We start from the raw sequence: 22,134 nt of genomic DNA, 5'->3' as shown, positions 1-22,134 counted from the left end.
AGCATAAAAATGAAATAGCCTTTTACATCTAGTTGGCAAGAGGAACCACAATGACCACAATAATGCAAAAATTAATTCAAAGTGTACAGTTTGATTTCATAACAAGACATTTTCAAAATCCCAGCATTGATATGACTGAGGATACTCATATTACTCAACTTCAAATTACTCATATTCTATAGGCATATGTGAGTCTATTTATAAATATATATATGTATATACGTACATAAATATACACATATATATATACATGAATCCTTGATGTTACATGAATTTTGGAAAACATAACAAATCGCCAAAATTTGACAAACCATGACAAAATGAACAATCATATACTGAAAAGAATCAGAGGACTAGAATGATAATCAATGTCTTCTCACAGCATTTGCTCAAACTGCACATGCCTGATACACAGTAATGTTTAATTTCAGTTTCAGAAATAATAAATGGGGTTATAAATGTAAGAATCAAACTGTGTTTGCTACGCATGTAATTTTTTTCTCTGTCAGTCTATAAATTTTTACAATGACAACCTAGTAGAATCTTTTTAAATTCACCTGTGTGGATTTATTCATGTGATATCTTTTAATTAGAAGACCACAAAATGTAACAGTTACAATTAAATTGTGTCAGTTACACTTCAGTCAGAATACAAAATTGCCCTTGACTTTAAGAACCACTATAAGGGAAGCTTTCAGCACTAAAGGACAGTTATTGCAAAATCAAAGACAGACTTAATAAGGGTCTTTCAATTTAACAGCAGAGTTCTAATACACAGAGATCCAGACATAGTTTTCCTCAGGACTTCAAAAAGTCCTATACTACAGTGTGCTAATAAATATACATGAAAATATTATAAAATTAATGTAAATGAAATTAAATCAATGAAACATGGGAGTTGTTTACATTACAGAACATTTAATTTATAGCTTTTAAACAGCATTGCAGACCAAGTTAAAAAAATGCAATCTTTTTTTTAGGCTTGCAAGTTATTCAAGTAATGTCTGCTGAAAGGCACCTCTGAGAATTTGTGTTTCAACAGTTAAAACTCAAGTCTTACCTGGAAAAGGATGGCAGCATAAAATCAAGTACATAAACACAGTTATACAGTTTAAAATTCTTAGTGCATTTCAAAATATGCACTAAGCTCTTTGTTCCACCCTCCTTTAAACTGGCACGTATGGCTCACTGCGAGATGTACCTGATCTAGTCTGGAGACTGGTGTGGTACCTATGGTGGCAGTGTACTGTTGTGAACAGAAACATTACTAGGAAAGCAGTAGAACATTTCTTTTCCATGGCTACACTCCTGGGGGTGCAAGACAGTCATAACAAATCCAACTGCCATCACTAGCACACCAAGAGCAAGAATCAGGCCGGATATGAGGTTATTGGAATGGTTCCATCGCTCCTTGGACAGCCTTAGATAACACGCTGATGGGATGATAAAAACAAGTGGGGTAGCACTCAGAACTCCCTGTGTATGGGAAACAATAGAAAAAAGCCTCATAAGTATGCATATTTAGATGTGAAGAACCAAAACCTAATTTTTAAATATCAGCTTCACTACTGACTAATTGTTTAGGCAAAAAAATACTGCATTGATGGAATGGTTGCTTTTGACAGATTTGTATATTTGGCCTGAATAGGTGTGTGTTTGTATGCACACATTTAATTACTTTTACTGATATCTACATACAGAGGTAAATTTTCTGCAAGTCTAATGTAAAAACAGAGGGGGAAAATGGGAAAGAAATTACCAACAGTTGTTACAAATGAGAAAATTTAATGGAAACATACATCCTGAGCAAACCAATAGGAATATTGATAATTTTCATCTAGTTATAATTTGGAAAAGGTTAACTGAGAAGAAACTATGTAGGTAATTATTTTAAAAGGAGGGTAATTGGGCAGCTTATCTGCATATTCTGACCTGTTTTATAATATTACTGCAAGCAGGACCTACTAAATCACTGCTACAAAAGTGCTCCTTATGGACCTCTTAGCAGAAACTGCACTGTGGATCAGAACAGTGTACATGTATCATAATACACATATGAATGTATCATATATCATACATGTATTATGTAGCCTAAAGAACAATTCCCTCCATTTCGTTTCATCACTAAGCATGCAGTATATGATTTGAAACTGTCAGTGAATGCAGGGACAGGGATGTAAGGAGGCAGTTCTAAAATATTTCTGCATAGAAGCAAGGGCTGCCCTTAAAAAGTTTCCTACATCTTCTAACTTTCACATTTTCACATATTTTTTATTTAAAGATAGATGACCTAAAAAGGTAAACTGTTAAGACATAGATTGGATTTTTTTTTTAATTTAACATTTCCTTTTATTAAATGTACATTCTGTGCAAAAATACTGATTTCATCTGTTAAGTCTACTTAGTCAAGTAGTCTAGGTCTTAAGCAGACTACATAGCAGTTCCAGCCAGCCAAAGTTACACAATGTGTTAAAACTGGTTCAAGGCAGCAAGTACCTTGTGTGGGCTGCATAGTAAGCTCCAGCTCTGCTATGAGGGGATACCAGACACAGGAATGTCTACTGGCAAACAAAGCAGTTCCCTTAAAAGTCATACACCCAGATTCTAAAATTACTCAGTTTTGTTCCCTGCTAAGTCCAAACCAGGGAAAAATTCCAGTTACTATCTCTCTGGTCTCACTACTACTGGTTCTTTCTTTCTACACCCCTCTTTTTTTTTTTTTGCCCCTTTGGCACAAGGCAGTCACTAGGATCTGTCCCAGTGTTTAGTAATTTGCCAACTTCATCAGAAGCAGAGACCAGAGAAAGAAATGCTAGATTTAATATCACTATGCAGTTTGGATGAGTATTTTAGTGATTTCTTCTGTAGTTTAAATTCATTTGTTAAGTCGTAGCCATTTGCCCTATCTCCAAAATTGTTCTAAAGGTCCTCCCCAGTCATATGAACTTCACTTCCTGAACTTCCTTTCTCCTTTATTTACCTGATTTTGAAGCAGTGAATAATTCCTTTTTTTCCCGCCAACATTACTACTGACTACTACGTCAAATTGTGTAAGATTTTCAGTAGAGCTGTGGATTTTACAGTGTTCTGTTTTACTAAAAAGTAATTTTTAAAATATAAGAGTATAGAGGTTCACTTACATTCAGCTCTAAAACTATTCCAAGGCAATCATACACTAATGATACACCAGTCGCCACAGCAATGATAACTACTGTCACAACAACATGGAAAACTGTTGAGAGGTTCCCATGGAAAAACACATTGGCAACCACCTGAAACAGAACCACAATTTTTAACCTTGTTTTTGCTCCTTATGTTATCAAACAGATATGTTATTCGAAATCTTCTAACCTTAGGAAACTAAAAGAATGTATGAGAATAAACTGACTGAATTTTACTTATCTTGATTCAAGGAAACATCTCCATCTGCTTCCAAAAATAATTCATAACAAGCATTACTAAAATTGCTGAACAATTCCAAGACTGACTTAGTTATACCTGCAGGATTTAGAGGATACTTAACTTTCTTCTCATTTGCCCACTACAGAAAAAAACCAAATTACAATTATTTATTGAACAGACATTTCCTAGATGGAGATGTTTCTAAAAAAAGAAAAACTATTAAGTGTAAAAAGTATGCTATTTTTGGCTATTCTCAACATAGAAACAACAGTGGTATTTATGCCAAACTTGGAATTTTAAGCAGTTCTGATATTATTAAGCAGTTCTGATATTATTAAGCAATTCTTAATATGACATTGGGTAATACAATAACGAATGTAATGCAACATTACATGGCCAGTGTCTAAAGAGTACAACTAGTCCCTTATATTCATAGCATGTATCAGGATAAAATATGGTGATATTTACTACAGATCAACCGTAGACTTCAGCTACAATATGTATTAATAATGTGAGAATATTATTATTATATAACAACATTGTTAAAGGGAAAATGTAATAAATTCTTACCTCTCTGGTTACAAAACATTCAAGGGGGAAGGTCAGAATTACAGTAACTCCATAACAAAACCTTCCAAATGTAGCAAGGTTGTCATCTCTACAGTAGTTTTCAAATATATCTCCTGAGGCACAGGAAAACATAATTAGCTTGAACTTCACATCATTTGCCTATTTGCAAATTGAAGTGCAGATTACTGGAGTTACTGGAGTAATTGAGACTTTCTGATCCCCTCTCCTGACACACATCAAGAAACTGCAGTTATAGTCACAAGTTGCATCCAGGAGAAACTTTAAGCTTATGCTGCTAGTAGCAGTGTTTTTCTCTGAAGTAGCATTTATCTTTAAAAAATATCTTAAAACATACATATCAGAGTTTGTAATCTGTTATCTCCCCCTTAACACAGATTTTGTGTGACATGCTGGTGTTTGTTTAAATAAATGTGACAGATTCAGAAAGAATCTGTGTAAAAGGTACATTTCCTCTAAACTGTAACTCCTAGAACAACAGTTACACAAAGAAGACCAAGAAGTTATCTCTAAAGAATTGCATTTCCCTGGTAATATCTAATCTTAGCTGGTAAGCTGTAGCGAACAATTTCAAATATTCTGACTCCAAAAGCCCATTATAACATATGGATTATTACCTAGCAAATCTTATATCTAACAACAAAAGCATTAGTAAAGAATTCAAATCATCATCTTGCTTAGCGTTTACCACAAGGAATCTGTAATAATGATCTCTGAGGCACAAGTGACAGTGCAAGACAGCGAAGAGATGACCCATCAGGTCTTTTCTATCCAATTACAACACTGTCTCATGATTTACTAATTTTAGGCTCGCAATGGCACTGAAGAAGCAATGAGGTGTACTTTACAGAAAATAGCCAAAAGGTGTAGATGGGGAGACAAGGTAATATGGAACCTGCTTACACTAGAGTTGTATGTTGAGGGACAGCTGCATCAGAATATATATTTTAAATGTCTCAGCTAGTCTGCACTTAGTCCAGCTACAGTACATCTAGTACATCTAGAACAGTAACTTACTCTGCTGGAGTAAGAACTGGAGGCAGGAAAAAAAGGATAGATCAACTAGTAACCCCCATCATATAATTCCTGTCTTCTCAACTACATGCTACTACTCATCAGAAAAGGAAAAGGCTTGGAAGCCTTCTACAATCTAGAATGTCACTATTAAGTAACAGAAAATCTGCTTGCTTATAAAATGTGTATTATTCCTGAAAAGGTAATGCACTGAACAAATTTATGCCTTGTCTTTCTGAACACACCTTTTTTACTTCAACAAAATTATGTTAAATAACATGATGCAACATCGGTTATATATTTGTACTTTTATGTATATTCATATACCCACAAAGGGGACAGTAGGATTAGCTACAGCAGAAAAGCTGTTGTAAAGACAGGAAATATCTATTAGTCAGAGATATATTAGCACAGACAGGAAAAAATATAAGAAAACGTACAGAAAATATATACCAGACACCCTGTAGAAAAATCAAGGCAATTTTTGTTCTTACTGCTCTCTCCTGCAGGACCATGTGACTAAATCACAGATTTTTAGTCCTCAGAAGTGTTTTGGCTATGGAAGTATTCAAAGAGGACTTTCACCAGTGATGCTTATACTTGGGAATCTGACACCTATTAATATGCAGCTGACACTTTTGTATCCCATTTTGGTTGTTGGGTAACCATGAGGAATGTCCATACATACTATGGTTTTTGTCACTAAGATATTTACAGCAAGTCAGACAGAAAGGCAGAAATGTAAGGATTATAGCAAGCACCAAAATGGAGGGACTGAGCAGTTTACCTTCTGTGTATCCTGTAAAAGTCATATATCCACATGCAGCGAACACGACACTGATTACAACAGCCAGTGAGACAGACGCATGTGTGACTTGAGACCAGTTCTTTAATGTGGGTTCTTCCAGAGACCCATATATTAAGAAGCTGTTATGGTTGCAGATGAATGCTGAAACACACAGGACAGTTCAAGCAAATGTATGACTTCACACATAATGCATAGAGAGACACAGCACTGTTTGAATCTACTTATTATTAAATACAAACATTAATCCTGCAGTGAGTGGCACAGATAAATGGCCAGAACTTTTACTTGCTTAGTTGATTTGATGACAGTGTATAACCATCCTGATTCTGATTACACTACCCTTAAATGTCATGCCATTTCCCACCCTCCACACCTCCATTCCATCTCTTCCTGCTCTTCTTTTGCTTAAGAACCCAACAGCAGATTTGAGACTATTTTTTTTTAATCCACAGAGTCATTTGCTACTTTCAGACTTCCTATGGCATCCATTTGAGGCAGCAGCAAGCATTGGGAGGCCTCAGATTATCACAACTCTAACAGGAAATAATATACCAGATCCTGCAGGCAGGAATAGATTTCAGAATGAGGACTTTTCTGCTAGAGGTTATCCAAGGGAATGCAGAGCAATCACAGCCTCCTCAGTTTATCAGTTAGACTAATCCCATTGATGCAGGTGCTTTGAGATGAGCTGGATTCACGTGCCCACCTCTGTCTCTGCTACAGTGGCAATAGCTAGGGGGCAATGGATGAGGATAATGTCTTACACCATAAAAATGAAATTCATATGGATGACTCAGTCAATTTCACTTTTTTTCCCTACCAGCTTAACATGAATATAAAAAAAACCCCAAAAACCAAACAAATAAAACCCCCAAACAAACAAACAAACAAAACAAAAACAAACAAAGAAACAAACAAACAAACAAAACTAAACCATAAAAAATTCCATTTCTTGGTCCAAAATATTAAATGATTTCTTACAGCTGATCTGAATATTGAAAAAACCAGAAAAAAATACTTACCAAATGACATCACTCCAATGGCTTGTACGGCATTTGATTTTGCAAATGTCCATGCATTTTCTGATTTGGGTCTAAAACAGATATTTGTTTTAATAGATTATCTTCTTTTCAATTATCAGTTATTAAAAATTACTTTAAATATTATGCTGTAATACAGAACTGCTAGTCAGATCTCCAGAACTCTGAAGTAGGTCCCAGTGTTCACAACAACTTTAAACTGGGGAGACACCTTTCACACCTCCCTTCTTTTGACTCAAGTATTTCTGTAACCAGATTTCACAGTAAAAAACGTCAGCCTGTTTCAGTTTTGTAAATAAACTCTTCAAGTCATCATATACCAAGAAATAGCAACAGGGAAAGCAAAGGCTGTTACTAAGGTTATTTCAATCCAAAATGTCTTCTGACTAGTTAGAGGTAATTTCTACCTTTGAATTTGCACATGTAATCCATACAGCCTAGAGATATCTTTTCCTAAGCTACAAATCAAGTGAGGCAGTCTACCTTTCTTTATACCAGTACCAACTATTCCTCACAGTAAAGAGATTCTGCTACTTTCCAAAAGACAAAAGAAAGTGTAAGAGGGTATAGACAAAAGAAAGTGTAGGAGAGTATATGGAGACTTTTATAATCAGGTAAGACTATAATATTCCCCATATCTCCTTCTTTAAGGTATGCCCACAGTTTTGGACCACAGTTTGGTAATTGTAATGCTTAGAGGAGGACCACAGAAAACCAACAACAAACTTTGTTAAAAAACATTTACTGCGTGAACTTCATCTCTGAATAAAGAACCAAAATGAAGAAATGGGGAAGGACACAAAATATCCTTTTCCAGAAATAAAATTTCCTAAAAACATTAAATGAAATTCACAAGCCAGTTAAACATTGTACTTGTGATATTAAAGCAGACAAAGAAACAAACAATGCAGAGAAGCTTGCTCTTAAAAAGTTGGCTGCTACTAACTTTGATTGCTGTTTTTATTTAGAGGAAAAGCTGCTGCCACCTGAGGCTTAGTTGCTCTTTTCCTACTGCCCTAGAAAGCAGTATGGCACTCAGGCCACTTCTGTGAAGGTAACAATGACAGCTTTGTCTCTCCCTCTCTCTGGTGACAACTAGCTGGTTTTGACAGCTATAGTGGCATATGCTGTGCCTGGTTTCATTGCTTTCAAATGTTTACATTCCACCTCCAGCTCCTAAAATTAAAAAAAAAAAAAAAAAGTTGCTGTTTCCCCTTTCAGAACTCTTATCTTACTATTTCTTGAGTGCTCAAATAGTCAACCCTTCATTTTTAATTAAACCCCCCCAGATTTACAGTATCTAATGCGCATTCAGTTCAGACTTAGACCACCTTTTCAGCTCTTAAGCTGTGGTTGCTAAGCTTAACTTTGAAGTGAACAAAACCTGAGTATAAAAAGAAGTTAATTTTCTTTGTCCTCAGATGTAGTATATTGTTTTGATTGCTGTAAAATACTGCTTCAAGTCTTAAGCAGCTGAATACGGTGCTCCTAAAATATCCTCAGACTCAGTATGTAGATGTAATAAATACTGTGGATGAAGTAGAGATATCTGGCATTTGTCTTGTGAAATAAGACTTCTGACCCTATATAGCTGCTGTAGTTCCTTAGATGGGCTCCCTTAACTTTATGCCACTGATTTCAAATCCCTATCACTAGAAGTGCCTGTGGAAATAATTTTGAGTGTATTAATTTCAGTAAAATATTCACAATTGATTGGAAAAATATCAATAATACTTCAAAATAAAAATAGCATATAGAAAACTAACACTACAACTGTTCCACTCTGTAACCACTAGAGGTCAGCTTTGATAGAAAACATACAGAACGAAAATTTGGTTTATATTATCTTTTGACAGCAGAACTTATCAGTTTTCTTTGGCCCTTTTCTATTAATAATTAAGAATTAGATTATCTAGTACCTTATAAACCAAAATATTTTTAAATTCACAGAAATAAAGAATGCTTCTGTCTGAAACACATTTAATATCTGTTAAAATGGTACATCCTGTGCAACATTATAGCTATATTATGAGCTCCTACAAATAAGGATTTTAAAAAAGGGAATGCAGAAATTTGGGAATTTAAAAAATTAAAAAAGGGAATTTAATTTGAAACATTTTGAATAAAGTGGCCAAATAATAAATTTAAAAAAATAAAAATCACAGTAGCTAGTTCTCCCCCAGCACAGTGTTAGCTTCTGCACCAGCAATATGCAACAGAACAAAATACAGCTTTACTTTAAGGATGAATGGCAAATCAGATTAGGAGTATTATTTGGGGGAAAAAATCCAAAAGAACAAAATCCTGCTTATTTAGCGGCCTAAGAAGATAAATTCCTTCCATTTTAGTTGCAGAATAGAGGAAGAATTTCAGATCCCTGATTGGAACACTACCAGCAGCTTGTAATGTCCTACAATGCATGTTGGTACAGATGTACTGTTTTCTACAATAGCTCATATACTGCTGCATGTGCTTTGAAAAACATTTTCCTACTGTGGGAATAGAGGGATCTCACACCATGAAAGCACTCAGTAAGAAATTTCATTTCCGAGAGTCAACAGCTGTAGAGTTGTGACCACATCAGTAAGAAATTATCCCCAAGTTCAGTCTGCAGGACATATAGACTTAAGCAAAGCTCCTGGAAAAGGGTGCAGATGATATGAAAGTGTTTATAGAAAATAAGACTTCATAGTCAGAAAGAGAAAACTGTGTCAGGGAACAGTAGGCATTAGTTATGGAAGAGCCATATAGTGAACAATCATACAAAATTACTCACAAGGCAAAGGGTAGCTAGTGGAAACATCAAGAGTCAAGGTAAACATACACACATTGATGTAAATATAAAGGTCTGTGTAGGCAGATGCACACACACCCTGAAAGAGTGTGTAGAATACAGGGTAACATCACACCTGTTGTGCTCTTTCAATCCTGCTGCAACTGTTCAAGACGGACTTTTTTTTTTTGATGGACTTTGTTCTGACCAGTTTGACCTACATTCTTGTTAGGGGTTGCTAGGGGAAGATTTTAACTGCTGCTTATACAAGAATAGCAGTAGCTGCAAAAATCGATGAATGACAAAACCAGCCAGCTCTCTGCTCCTCACTCAGTGTATAAAAACACAGGCTATGCCTGCATGAACAGAAAGGTTTCTTTCATGCCAGAGAAGAAGTATTAGATGAAACAACAAAAGGTAACAGAAGAAATACATTTTTGATACTAAATGTGCTTGTTGACAGCTGTACTGCCTATTATATATAGTAGAAGCTTTAACACAAAGTAAAGCCTGAGATGTGATTCTTGGAACAAAAATAATAAAAGATTTAGGAAAAAGACAGTCCAAGGGAGTCCCCAGACAGGAAAAAGTTTCAGCTGAAACTAAGACAACAGCAAGACAGACTGCAGGTAGTGAGGCTTAGTGATGAAGAAAGCCTAAAGGTTAAGAAGATAAGGCTCTACTCAGTCTTCAGCATATGTAAGTGAAAGTATAGTATAATAAGCAGGTCAGTGAGTTTTTAAAAGTTTTGAAAATATTCATGTTTCTCTACATAAGAACGGGGGAAATGAAAAGAACAAATGAACCAGGCAAAGGTTAAGACATCCTAGCAGGGTGAAAGGAATTTCACATCCAGACCATGAGTGAGAGTTGGGCAAATTTGTTTGGCAGTCTAAAACAGCCTATCTTCTACTTCTTGTAAAATACAGTATAATATTCCCCATCTATCCATGTTATGCAAAAATCTTTTCTGTCATTTATGTAGGAACACTACCAAATATAATACAGTAGCAGAGTGCATGAGAAGCAAAACATCTCTAAGGAAGGCAAAAAAAACACATATCCCTGATTTCAACCCATTTTGTGGGTATGAAACATTGACTGGAAAAAAAAAAGTTAATTTCTACAGAGGCACAAACTCATATTTTTGGCAGGGGAGCTACATGCTGGAATGAGTGAAAAATTTCCATTGTTTTGAATTGAAGATCAGGGACAAACCACCAAGTTTAGATACAAACGGGCAGTCAATCCAGGAACATCTCACAGATTAATTCAGGTTCAATTCAATTATTTAGATCTTTAGGAAACTAATGTTAAAATTTAAATTTAATTCTATTCTAAGGTAAAATACCTTTTTAGTTCTTTTTAAGCTTTAAAGGTTTAAAGATATTGAGAACTTTATAGATGCTATATATAACTTCAATCAATACAACAGAAAGAAAACGAGTACAGCTCACATCAGCCTTGGATTTTATATTAATCAAAGTCATCTCGTGAAAGAACATAGACAAGGAAAAGCTATTATGTCAGCCCCACTTAGTTACAAGTGTTTTAATTCTTCTTTCTTCCTTAATGAATTACTTAGCAATTCTGTAAATATATGGGAGCTTAGTTTTATTTTTTAATTTCATCACACATTAAAGTTTATCTTTGCTTACTATTGGATTTTTTTATATGAAGGAAAGAATCAACTTTCATGGTTTTTCCTGAGCACTTGGTGTTTCATCCCTACGATCAGCTCTTGTTGAGTAATTCTCACATCCTCTTTACATGTAGCAGATGCTTTTGAAGTTTTTCCTAGAGACTTATGTACTATGTAGACACTGACATCAGGACATTCTTTGTAAAAGAACACCAAATTAAATTTAAATGATCCATCTTTATAATATAAAGATAAAATATTTCTTTTTACAGCAATGAATGTTAACTTCATGCTGCAAAGCTGAAACTATTTTATACAGTATTAACATACTGAACATTTACTGTTTGAGATATTCTAACCTATTGTTTTTGATCACAGTAGGTAAATACCCAGCTATGAGCAGATGGAAATAATGATCACATCATCAAAATGTTTTTTTATCCAACATCTTGAAATATTGAGAGTAAACTCTAAGTAATCCAAAACACTGGATTTTATCTGCAGGTTCATTATGTCATTCAGGCAATAATAATCATATGGATGATAGTAATCAAAAGCAAAACTGAAAAACAAAAGGCACCTCGGTTTCTCAGTTTGGTATTTGTTATAAAAGGAAAAAAATTAAACTAAGTATCTATTAAACTATTCCTCATCATAAATACAGGGGTTTTTTCCTCTAGAGAACTAACATGACAATAACAGCCCTATAATGTCCCTGGACAAGCCGCTCCACTCAAAAAAACATCAAAATAAATTACATAAATGGAAGTGTGGCAACTTCCAAACAATACAGTTGTAAGGGATCTTAAGACACTTGCATTTAAGATACATAAATCTTTCTTCTCTGCTTCTCAGAGGGAATACCACAGGCAGGTGGGGCATCATGAACTCACTTTTATTTGCAGAAAACTTAAGGCAGCCATTGAGCATGATGAGAAGCACAGTAAATGACAAGAAGAGAAACACTAAAGGAATTGTGTTTGTTTAGTCTATTGAAAGGATCCCCAAAGTGGGACAAGTTTTTCACAGGTGTTTTTCAAGCATCTGAAAAAGAATGAGCAGTTTGCTGTCCTTCTCCACTGTGGTTAGGCCAAGAAGCAACCTATATAAAATGGAGTAAGAGACATGCGATACACATTTAGGAAGAATGCATAAGAATTGGAATGGGAAACCATGGAATTACCAAGAATAAATCACCTGTCATCAATGACAGGCACATAATCAGTTCAGCCATATAACAGTTGTAGGGATTAAATATTCTTGGCCCAATCGAGTCTCTTTGGAAACTCCAAATTATATTGTATTTTAATAAGGATTCACAATAAATGTGTTAATTCACTCATTTCATTTGTAATGTGATCAGACCCATATTAAAATAAAACAGTGTTCTTTATTATCACAGAAAAAAAATGAGAGATGGCATACCAGTATACAACTAACAAAATAATAGAAGAGGGTTTTAATAATTAACATATCTGTCTATACTTAACTGTAAAATAAAAATAGTTAAAATAGTAAAAGTAGAAAATGTAGACATTAACAAAATATTTGAAAGGAAAAAAAATTCTAACTAACATTTTATTAATTTTCTAGATGCATTTTTAAAAACAAGAAATGTAAAGGCAAAAATGAAAGTCTCTAAAGAATTAAAAAGTAAAACTTCAAGAATCACACAAAACCCAACATTACTTGTTTCAAGAAAAAATAAAACCATGCAATCCATATTTTTCAGTGCATCACAACTGTGGAGAAGAAACGTTACCATAGTAACAAGGTCATCAGTAACTATTATATATAGCTTCTTCCTTTTTTGACAGGGGATTTTGAGATTAACCTTTCAAATATCCCTTCAACACACAGTATGAAAAACATGCTGCTTCAGAAAGATGGTGGGGAGGGAAGTCCCACACTGTTCTGAGTGCGTCATTTTGTGGATGATAGACAACATCATCTGGGACAACTTTAGAAACTGCTATTCTAGGCATCTTCCTAGCATTAAACCTGAATACCCTGCAATTAACCCACGTATCACAGCAGTAAAACAAATGAACAATTATGCATAACAATGCTGAAACAATCCTGGTGGAAGGATCCACTTCTTACAGGCATGTAAGATATACCATATAAACCTGTTCCAATAAATAAAACAGCACATTCAGAAACAGCTTTTCATATTTATTATATCTTCACATTTAAAGGATGAAGAAAAATGCAGCTCTTCTAGGCCATTAAAGAAAAAGAATAGATTCATAACACTTTCTTGCAATACAACTACAAAAATATTGTCACAACATATACTTACGTGTACTAAATGGTCTAGAACATTCCAATGCCTAATGTTAAACACTACTTTTAAAGTATGAGTGCTGGAAAAGGTTTGCATGCTTTTTTCAAATAACAGAGTAATTTTTTTATTATTGTGTTCATTTTTTAAAATTTTCATTATTTGTATTGATTTTTATTATGAAATTATTATATTAACAGAAGAAGAGATATTCCTAAGATAGTAGCTATCTTCAGGTTGTAAATATAGGCCTTCTGACAAATGGACAAAATAAAAAAAAAATCCCAAATGACAGACAACCTCACATGTCCATTCAGGACACAGCTGCTGTTAGTCATATCATCTGCAATTTCCAATTAAACTGGAGGGTTTTTGAGACTTTTTCTAAATTTGCTTACATTCAAGAGAAGAAAAGAAAAAGAATAAAGTATATTTAGCTCTTCATTTTGTGTTACTATTTATAAAAATTTTTCAAATATCTGTCTGTCCCAAAACAGGCATGTTCCAGAATTATGCAAATATATGCAAGAGTGAACTAACAGATTACATAATCAAAAATCAAATTTGTGGCAAGTGTAAGAATACTCACACTTGTGGACTGAAGGTTACAGTTCTCACCATCACAATTATCAGGATGACAATGGTTAAAATCAGAGAAATAAGAGATATCTGTAAAGATAAAAATATTACTGCAGTCAGTAAGATGCTGAAAGGTTGTTCTTTTAGCAGTATAATGTATTTGTTAATCATTTTACATTAAGTTATGACTGGCACTTATTTTCTAATGGCATACAAAAAAAACCCAACACTGTTATGATTTACCTTTCCCAATTTTGCTATGTCTTGATATAAAGATATGGGTAAGGTAAAGATGATGGTGGTAAGAAGAATTATGAAGTGACGGTCAGTAAGCACGTTATCCAGCCCAACTAAAGAAAAAAGAAAATAATTTATTTCCTTAAGAGACTGACATGAGGAACAGATTTATTACATTTGAAAGTTTAGGAAAAAACAAACTTTTGGTGATCAAGCTTTTACCCCCTTTACTCAAGCTAAGTAACACTGAAAACTAGGCATTAACTAACCTTTAGGAAGCCATGCACAGCATGTGCATAATCAGAAGAATTCTGCAAATTCAAGGCAAATGCATAATTTATGGGATATATTAAACCAAAATTAGAAAGTCTGGCATTCCTACATATGGAGTAGTGTTAATGGCTTTCATCATGTCTGGGTCAATGTTGGGAGACTGCAAGTAAAACATTCTACTACTTCTTTATGCCATTTACTCTTGAGGATTTTTTCACACTGTGTGTTGACTTCAGTTACTGGGCTGTTGAAGATAGGTCAAATCTTAAAGAACGATCCTAAAAAAAGTTAATTTTGAGGTTTCTTTTGAACACCTTTCTTGCCATCAGCTGACTTCCACTTGCAAAATAGATTACCATGTGAAGGCAACAAGTTATAATATTCCATCCAATCAGTGGGATTTATTGTATGACTGCTGTTTTTTTTCAAGCCAATAACAAAATAAAACACATAGTTTCAGTCAGGCTACCATAAAGCCTAGGCTTGAATGAACACTTGCTGAATAATTTTGGCTGGAAAGTGACTGGCAATTGACATGGAAAAATCTGTGTTCCGTTCCCTCTTTTCTTTGAGAGATTATAATGCTTTCCCACATCTTTCCAGGTGGGTATTCTACCAGACAGGTAAAAAGATTTGCCATGCTGGGGGTTCCTCCTATGACAGAAGTCGTATTACACATAAATCATTAGATATTCACTGTCACTATCAATTTGATCAGATATGCACAGAACAACAGAGTGTGACAGTAAACTACATGCACACCTTGCAGGCTTCACATGCTGAAAACTGTAGTCCTCCTGTGGAAATCAAATAGTTCATACAAATACTAATTTACAGTTCATTGCAGACATGTTATCTTTTAGTTTAATTTCCCAGTGAAGAATGTTTTAACTTAGCTGGCTTTGTGCTAAAGTAGGTGACAAACGAGCACACAAATTGCTCTACTGATTCTGCTGTGAAAACTTAGAGTACAGGAAGGGACACAAGGGCATGAGTTAAAAAGCTCAAAATGCCACATCTGGTTTTGCAGTGAATATCTAAGAGAACTGAAAGTTACACACACAGTTCATGACCAGCTACTGCAGATACACTTAAGTAAACATTAAATTCATTATATTATTTGCAACTCATCCTGAATTATTCACCAGATGAAGTGCGGTTTCAAGTGCACTTCAAATGACCATTACAGGAATTATCTGAAAAAGATGACAAGAAATGATGACGTTGTAAATAAACAATTGGGGAAGACCCACTCCTATTTGCTTAGTATTTCACTGAAGCATGTGGTCTCTTCACTGACACGGTCCACTGATAACCAAAGACTAGGGGTTTTATTTAGGAAAGACTTATTGAAACCGAGAAAGAAAATACAAACCCAAAACCAAAAAACAAACAAACAAAAAACCCCCCAAAAATTCAAGAAAACCCACTCATAGAAATAGGCTTCAAGTTCTTAACTTGAACTATATTTAAGAGCAATTTAGAAGCAAGGTAACAGGTAATCCCCAAATACTTATGCTACACTCCTATCCAATACATAATCCCCCATTCTGAATTTTTTAAATGCCTCGTACCTCCAGGAATTCTCTGAAAAACTTTGGTTAAAGTGTCTCCTGTTATTATGTTGTAGCTGATCATAGCTTAAAGAAAAATAATTTTTTTTGTTAGTACAAGTCATATCCAAAATATTTGATAAACACTGAACACACATATTTTGCAGACTTCAGGAACACATGCCACTATACCTCTTATACCAATCCTGGCTAGCACCAACAAGTTATAAGTTTCAGGTTTAAAACAGAATTAAAAAAATTATTTAACACTTCCTTTTATTTTTTTCTTTTTTTTTTTTTTAAACAGGTACAACCTAAACAATAACTCAGCCTGATAAACAAGGCCAATGTGCTGACTTGAGATATAAACTTAGTTCAGAAGAGGCAAAAAAGGCTTTTTAAAACAGTTTGTTTCAAATAGCAATTCTTTGTCAGTTTATTTTCAAATTCTTGTTTCTATTTAGTAAAGTTCCTGTGTTAGTCTAATAATTAGCCCTGCAATGAAATACAAGGGACTTTCTAGCTTATGCAAAAAACTAGCAAAATCTTTAAACCAGAAGAAAGGGGAAAATAGATTAAGATATCAGATATGGACTTCCAGTCCTCCCTCTCATTAATAAGTGCTGTGGACTTAACATTCACATGTCATTCTTGTATAATTCTACACTAAAAGTGTGTAAATTTGTGCATGTGTGCATACATATAAAATATATTTATACACTCGTGTGGTATTCAACAGTCAGACAGCATACATGTAGGTATTGACCTTAATGCATAAATATCCACTGTTGTGAAATTGTAAGTCATTAACACTACTTATAAAAATTAATTCAAGCACATACAAGTGTATAACTAGTTCCGTGATAAGGACTGAGACCTTTACAATTCTTTTTCATATTATCTAGAAAGTAGATGATTTACAATGGGGGATAATTACATGTGTAACATTGTTGCCTGCAGTAACAGTAACTTGACTCTCGTAAAAATCTCAGCTATCTGTAATCGGACTGATCATTCCCAAAGTAGGAATTTTGACCTGGGACTCTTGTCACTAAGTCCAGACTCCTGGTATCCCAAGTCACCACCTCTTGCAGCCCCATGTGTGAAACTACCAAGATTATATAAGATTTGATTTGATCACTTTACTCCTGTAAGGGACAGATTTAAAATATCACTTTATTTCAAACTTCTTGTCTCATAAATTCCTGCCCAAATTATACCTGTTTGTTCTTTTACTGTTTCCTCTTCAAAGAAGTCTTGACTGCCCTATTTCCCAGTAGCTTGTTGGGTGTGAGGCTGAACTAGTGCTTTTGGAGAGCAATGACAGCACACAATATTCAAGCAAGAGCTGATTAGTGGCTTTTTCAATTACAGTAATATTGCATCTCTGAAAAAATAGTAATTCCATATACTCCTAAAGCAGTGTTTTCCTTTTGTTTCAGGTACATCAACTTTGTGCTCTGTTACTCATTCTAGAACAGAATCCCCTTTGCTGTTTTTCAGAGCTACTTTTGTCATTCATTTTTACATGTGTGATCATGAATTTCTCCGCTATTACATTTCAGTTCATTTCTATTATTCTGGTCCTCCAACTCATTGAATTCTTCCTCGGTCATTCTTCAGAACACACAAAGTAAATTTAATTATTTTTTTGAATAGTAGAGAGGCATATATAGTATATTCTTTACACAGTTCTTAATATTTAACCAGTGAAACATTGAGGCAATGTGAAAAAGCTTGTTAGTTATAAAACTCACACATTGATACTTTATGTGTTCTTACCAATAAATGGATATAAAAACTGAAGAGTTGAAAGAATTATATAACCTGCACGACCATAGGTTTTTCTGACCAGCTCTTGATATGTGTTGGTACTGGACAGATTTCCTCCTTTGATTAGTAATATAATGGAATAATCTGTTAAAATATAAAGTACTGTTAAAGACAATATGAACCAACTTGTGGTTGGTTACTTCTCATCTTCTTTCACTCCTTAAAAGAGAAAGTCTCTTAAAAGGAAAACAGAGGTATTGGGAAGATCAGGGATTAGAAATCTCACAAAATATTTCAACCCACCAAATCCAGGAGTTATAGGTTCATGTTGGAAGGAAAATATTCCAAATCATAGTACAACCAAATGTTTGCATTCTGTGGTACATTTAAAAACAGTGATATACAACCCAGTCAAGGATCAGTCTCCTAATTAGGGTAAAAACAGTGGACTAAAACAGGTCATTATGAGGCACAAATAAAAACATTCTTTCAAATGTTACCTTGACTAGTCTAAGAAACTAGGCTTTATGAAAATAAATGCACACAAAAAGCAGCTTTATATGTTGTACAGTGTAATTCTCTACTTTTACTAATCTGCTCAAGGGATTAGTGAGGTAAAGGAAAAAATTAGTAATTTTTACTCTCATAGATATACTTGTTTAAGGTATCATAAAGCTCAAGAACAGCCAAAATGTCACAGGACTAATTTTCCCTTTAAAACAGAAACTGCCTTTAGAGTACCTGTAATGTAGGCAACCACAAATAAAAGTAGTACTCCTAGAGGAAAACCAGCTTCCTTCATTGAATATGGCAATCCTGCAAAGAAAAGGAGAGACTTATAGAAGAACCTTTACAAATAATTATTTGTGACAACCAAAATAAAGAAATATTCAGATTTCAAAAAAAAATGCTAGGAATCTCCAAAATTGGACCAGCATGCTTAATAACCTCAGAAAGATCATTTTCAGTGAACAAAGTGTTCCCCAGGTGTGAAGTTCAGTTAGCACCTGTCCAACCTCTCTGATCATTATGGCCAAGAGGCTGTGGGGTATTAGTCACTGAGATGTGATCTCAGCTGACCCCTTTGCATTTTTGCATTGTAAGCAAATAAATATAGAGAAAAATCTTTAGAAACAGCAGCAGAAAGTAAGATGACAGTGTTATTCTCCAAGCTGGATAATCATGCATGAATAAACAAGGCTGAACACAGGAAAGCAAAGAAAAGTAGACTTACCTATAATGCCTGATCCTATGATTGAATTGACAATGTTAAATGCAGCTGATGCCAGATCACTGTTTCCTCCTTTTTTCCTGGGCTTACTAAGGAGGGCTATTTGGTCATCTGTTTCTACCTATTTCAGGAAGACAATGAAAACACTGTACATGAGAAAAAGAGCTGAGAACTAGGATTTTACATGTAGTCTATGAAAGATAAAGAACACCCACTTTTCATAGACTCAGATTTGTAGAGGTATTTTGATAAATAAATCCCATTTCTTTCAGTGAGAAATCAAAGGGGTATTAGGCATCTAATTCCTGTATAAGTCTGACCCATAATCTTCTGTAATTCTTCTCTGAAAAATAATAAGTGGAAGGACAGAAACGTATATAAACTCAGAGGTAGGCTGCTAAACAAAGAGCTTTTTAGTCACATTTCAAAGGCAGAAATGGGAATCAAGTATTTTTGAAAATACTTTGGCTAATACAACTGGTCAGTAAAAATTGCCCCTGAATCAGGGAAACGAAATTAATTTCAAGAGTTACTAGCAAAGCTTGTCAACATTTGGATATACTCTAAACCAAAGTCTTATCCAATATTTTAAATATTTCTGTGCCATTCAATGGTTTACTTAATTATGAATAGTTAATGACACTATAAAATCAGCTAGTCCCAGAAAGTTTCTGTGGGAAAGTCTGGTACAAGCCAAAATTCGAAGCACAATCTGTAGCAAGTGGCTTCAAAAATTAAATTTCTAATCTTCATAAAGTATTTCTTCATAAGCAAGCAGTGGTCCTTTCCTCAGATCACCACTATACTGTCAGAGAACATTTTAGAATTATTCATTAGAAAGACAGTATTTTAACTGAAGTTGTGAAATTCAAAAGAGGAACACTTAATGAAGAAAATGCCTGCCTCTGTTCTACAAAAGCAAAACATGGTGTACTTAGTCTGAAAGTAAAACCACTGTTTCATGGATGCAAGAGCCTATTTAACTTATATAGCAGGTAGTACAAACTCAGATGCTTGTCACTAATCCTCCTGGAAAAAAAAAAACTACTGAAAAATCTAAAAGTCATCTGTAGATAGAGGCATAAGCTGACAAGCATAAAAGTGCCTGCCTCAAGGAGAGCTACATATTTAATTGGAACTTTCAATCCTTAAGCAGTAGTAACATAAGAGTAATACTGGCTCAGATCAAAGGACAGTATAGCCTGGTATCCCATTTCTGAGAGTGACCATGGAAGGTGCCTAGGGAAGAGCATAAGGACATAGGAAATAGCCAGTTGGCAAATAATTTTCCTGTCCCAGCTTCTCTCATTTTGTGTATTCTGGATTTCCCAAAGTAGACGTGTTCTTGGCGCATCACATCCCTTAATGGATTGCTCTTTGAATTTTCCCTTTTTTGAAACAATGTATAATTTTTAGCATCTGCAATGTCATGTGGTAATAAATGCCATGTTTTAACTATGCATCATATAAACAGAGAGGTATTTTTCTTTGTTCTGAATCTTTCATTAAGTATATCCACCTGGTATCCCAAAAATTTCTGTCATCACAGACAAACCAACTGCTAATTTCTATCTTCTTCATATCACATGCAGTTTCATAAGTAACATTCTCCCTCAGCTGTTTTTTATCTAGACTTACTGGTGCTACATTTTTATCTCACTACTGATAGTGACAGGAGCATCCCTGTCATTCTCTCCTGAAATTTTAATGCCCTCTGCTACTTCCAGCACTGTACACATGGAATTGCACTGAACTAGAACAATCCAGTTCCCTCTCTTCAGTTGCTACAAGAAATGAACACATTGTGCATTGTGCAACTCTGGTCCCTTCCCCACTTGGAAGTGACCTATTTAAATGGGCAAAAAGGAGAAGAAAGGGCAACAGAAGATGTGACAGAGGTGAAACGGCTCCGGTAGCGCTCTCGAAGGTGCACCTGGCCTGCAGACGAGGAGGGACGTCTGCTGGGAGCCCGGCAAGAAGAGCTGTGCAACGCAGGAGGCTGCGGGAGAGGGAATGGGAGGCGTGTGTCTCTCGCTATGGCACCCACACTGCCGGGCACGGCAGGAGATGATGGGGCACGGCAGGACCACGCTCACGCCCTGGTCCTCACTCGACACCGAATTTCAGCCGTGCCCAGCAGCCACCCTTCCCCTGCCTCACAAGGATAAAGCCCCTCAGAAAGCATTTTTTCCCCTCCGTGGTACCTATGACTTTCTCCCTTATACGAGTTCGGGGACAACCGAACAGAGACGAAGAGGCCACCGCTGCCTCCAGCTCGGCCGTGGAGCGGGGACGTTCCAGCGGCCGGTCGCGCTCAGCCGCCACAACCGGCCGCGCTGCCTCTCGCACTCCGTGCCCGTCCCGCGGACACGGGCCGAGAGGGGTCAGGCGGGTGCCGGCGGGCTCGCTGAGCCCGGAGAGCCCCCCGCCTCGCCCGCCCCGGTGTCAGCCCCGGTACCTGGCGAGCGGCGGCCGCCGGCGGCTCCATCGCCCGCGGGGCGGGGGGGGCGGCGGGTCCCTCGCGGCGCCGCTGGGCTGCGGGGGCCCCTCGGCCGCCGGCACGGGCAGGGACCGGGGCGGCGGGGGCTCCCCCGGGCGGGATCGGGAGGGTCCCGCGGCACCTCCGCGGGTGTTGGGAAGGCGGGTGTGTGTGTGCCCGGCTCGCCCGAGCCCTGCCCGCCCCGCACACGGACCTGTTGGAGAGCGGCCCGGGGCGCGAGCAGCGCCCAAGCCCCGCATGGGCGGGCGGGGGCTGTGAGGCGGCGGCCCCTCCTCCGGGACGCCCTTCCCTGGAAACGCTCCAGAAAGTAAGTGCCTCTGCCTCGAGTCTGTGAGAGCTCGAGTTTACCCAGTCCTTGTTTATCCCGAGGGCACAAGGAAAGTTTTCTCGGTGGGATGTGCAGCGAAAAACAGCTCAAATGTCACTGCTGCTCATTC

General features: G+C 36.3%; 1 protein-coding gene across 2 annotated transcripts; it reads right to left on the bottom strand.

The window, feature by feature from the left end:
• Positions 1 to 623: 623 nt before the first annotated feature.
• SLC38A11 (solute carrier family 38 member 11) lies at positions 624 to 21,840 on the bottom strand. Of its 2 annotated transcripts, none has more exons than XM_027678719.1 (12): positions 21,656 to 21,840; positions 19,201 to 19,318; positions 18,708 to 18,782; positions 17,976 to 18,110; positions 16,215 to 16,280; positions 14,374 to 14,480; positions 14,141 to 14,220; positions 6,835 to 6,905; positions 5,792 to 5,953; positions 3,973 to 4,085; positions 3,141 to 3,272; positions 624 to 1,476 (listed from the first exon to the last, which is right to left on the bottom strand). In XM_027678719.1, the coding sequence occupies exons 1-12, from the start codon at positions 21,683 to 21,685 to the stop codon at positions 1,231 to 1,233; spliced, it is 1,335 nt and encodes a 444-aa protein (XP_027534520.1). In that variant the 5' UTR covers positions 21,686 to 21,840; the 3' UTR covers positions 624 to 1,230. The 2 variants fall into 2 exon arrangements, with proteins under 2 accessions (XP_027534520.1, XP_027534521.1); XM_027678720.1 differs by lacking the exon at positions 21,656 to 21,840 and adding an exon at positions 21,402 to 21,516.
• Positions 21,841 to 22,134: the final 294 nt, after the last annotated feature.

Source organism: Neopelma chrysocephalum, unplaced genomic scaffold (genome assembly GCF_003984885.1).
Source record: "Neopelma chrysocephalum unplaced genomic scaffold, ASM398488v2 Primary Assembly neopelma1_44, whole genome shotgun sequence".
Lineage (NCBI taxonomy): Eukaryota > Metazoa > Chordata > Aves > Passeriformes > Pipridae > Neopelma > Neopelma chrysocephalum.
The sequence above is the reverse complement of the archived record's forward strand: the minus strand, read 5'-3'. Positions and strand labels throughout refer to the sequence as shown.

What these genes read in the sequence shown, in the direction of transcription:
- SLC38A11 (XM_027678719.1), bottom strand. Translation starts at nt 21,685, where the DNA reads ATGGAGCCGCCGGCGGCCGCCGCTCGCCAG. An exon ending in TGTGGTTGCCTACATTACAG is followed by an intron (nt 18,111 to 18,707) that starts GTACTCTAAAGG and finishes ATATTTTAACAG; the next exon opens with ATTATTCCATTATATTACTA. An exon ending in AATGTTTTGTAACCAGAGAG is followed by an intron (nt 3,273 to 3,972) that starts GTAAGAATTTAT and finishes GTTCTGTTTCAG; the next exon opens with GTGGTTGCCAATGTGTTTTT.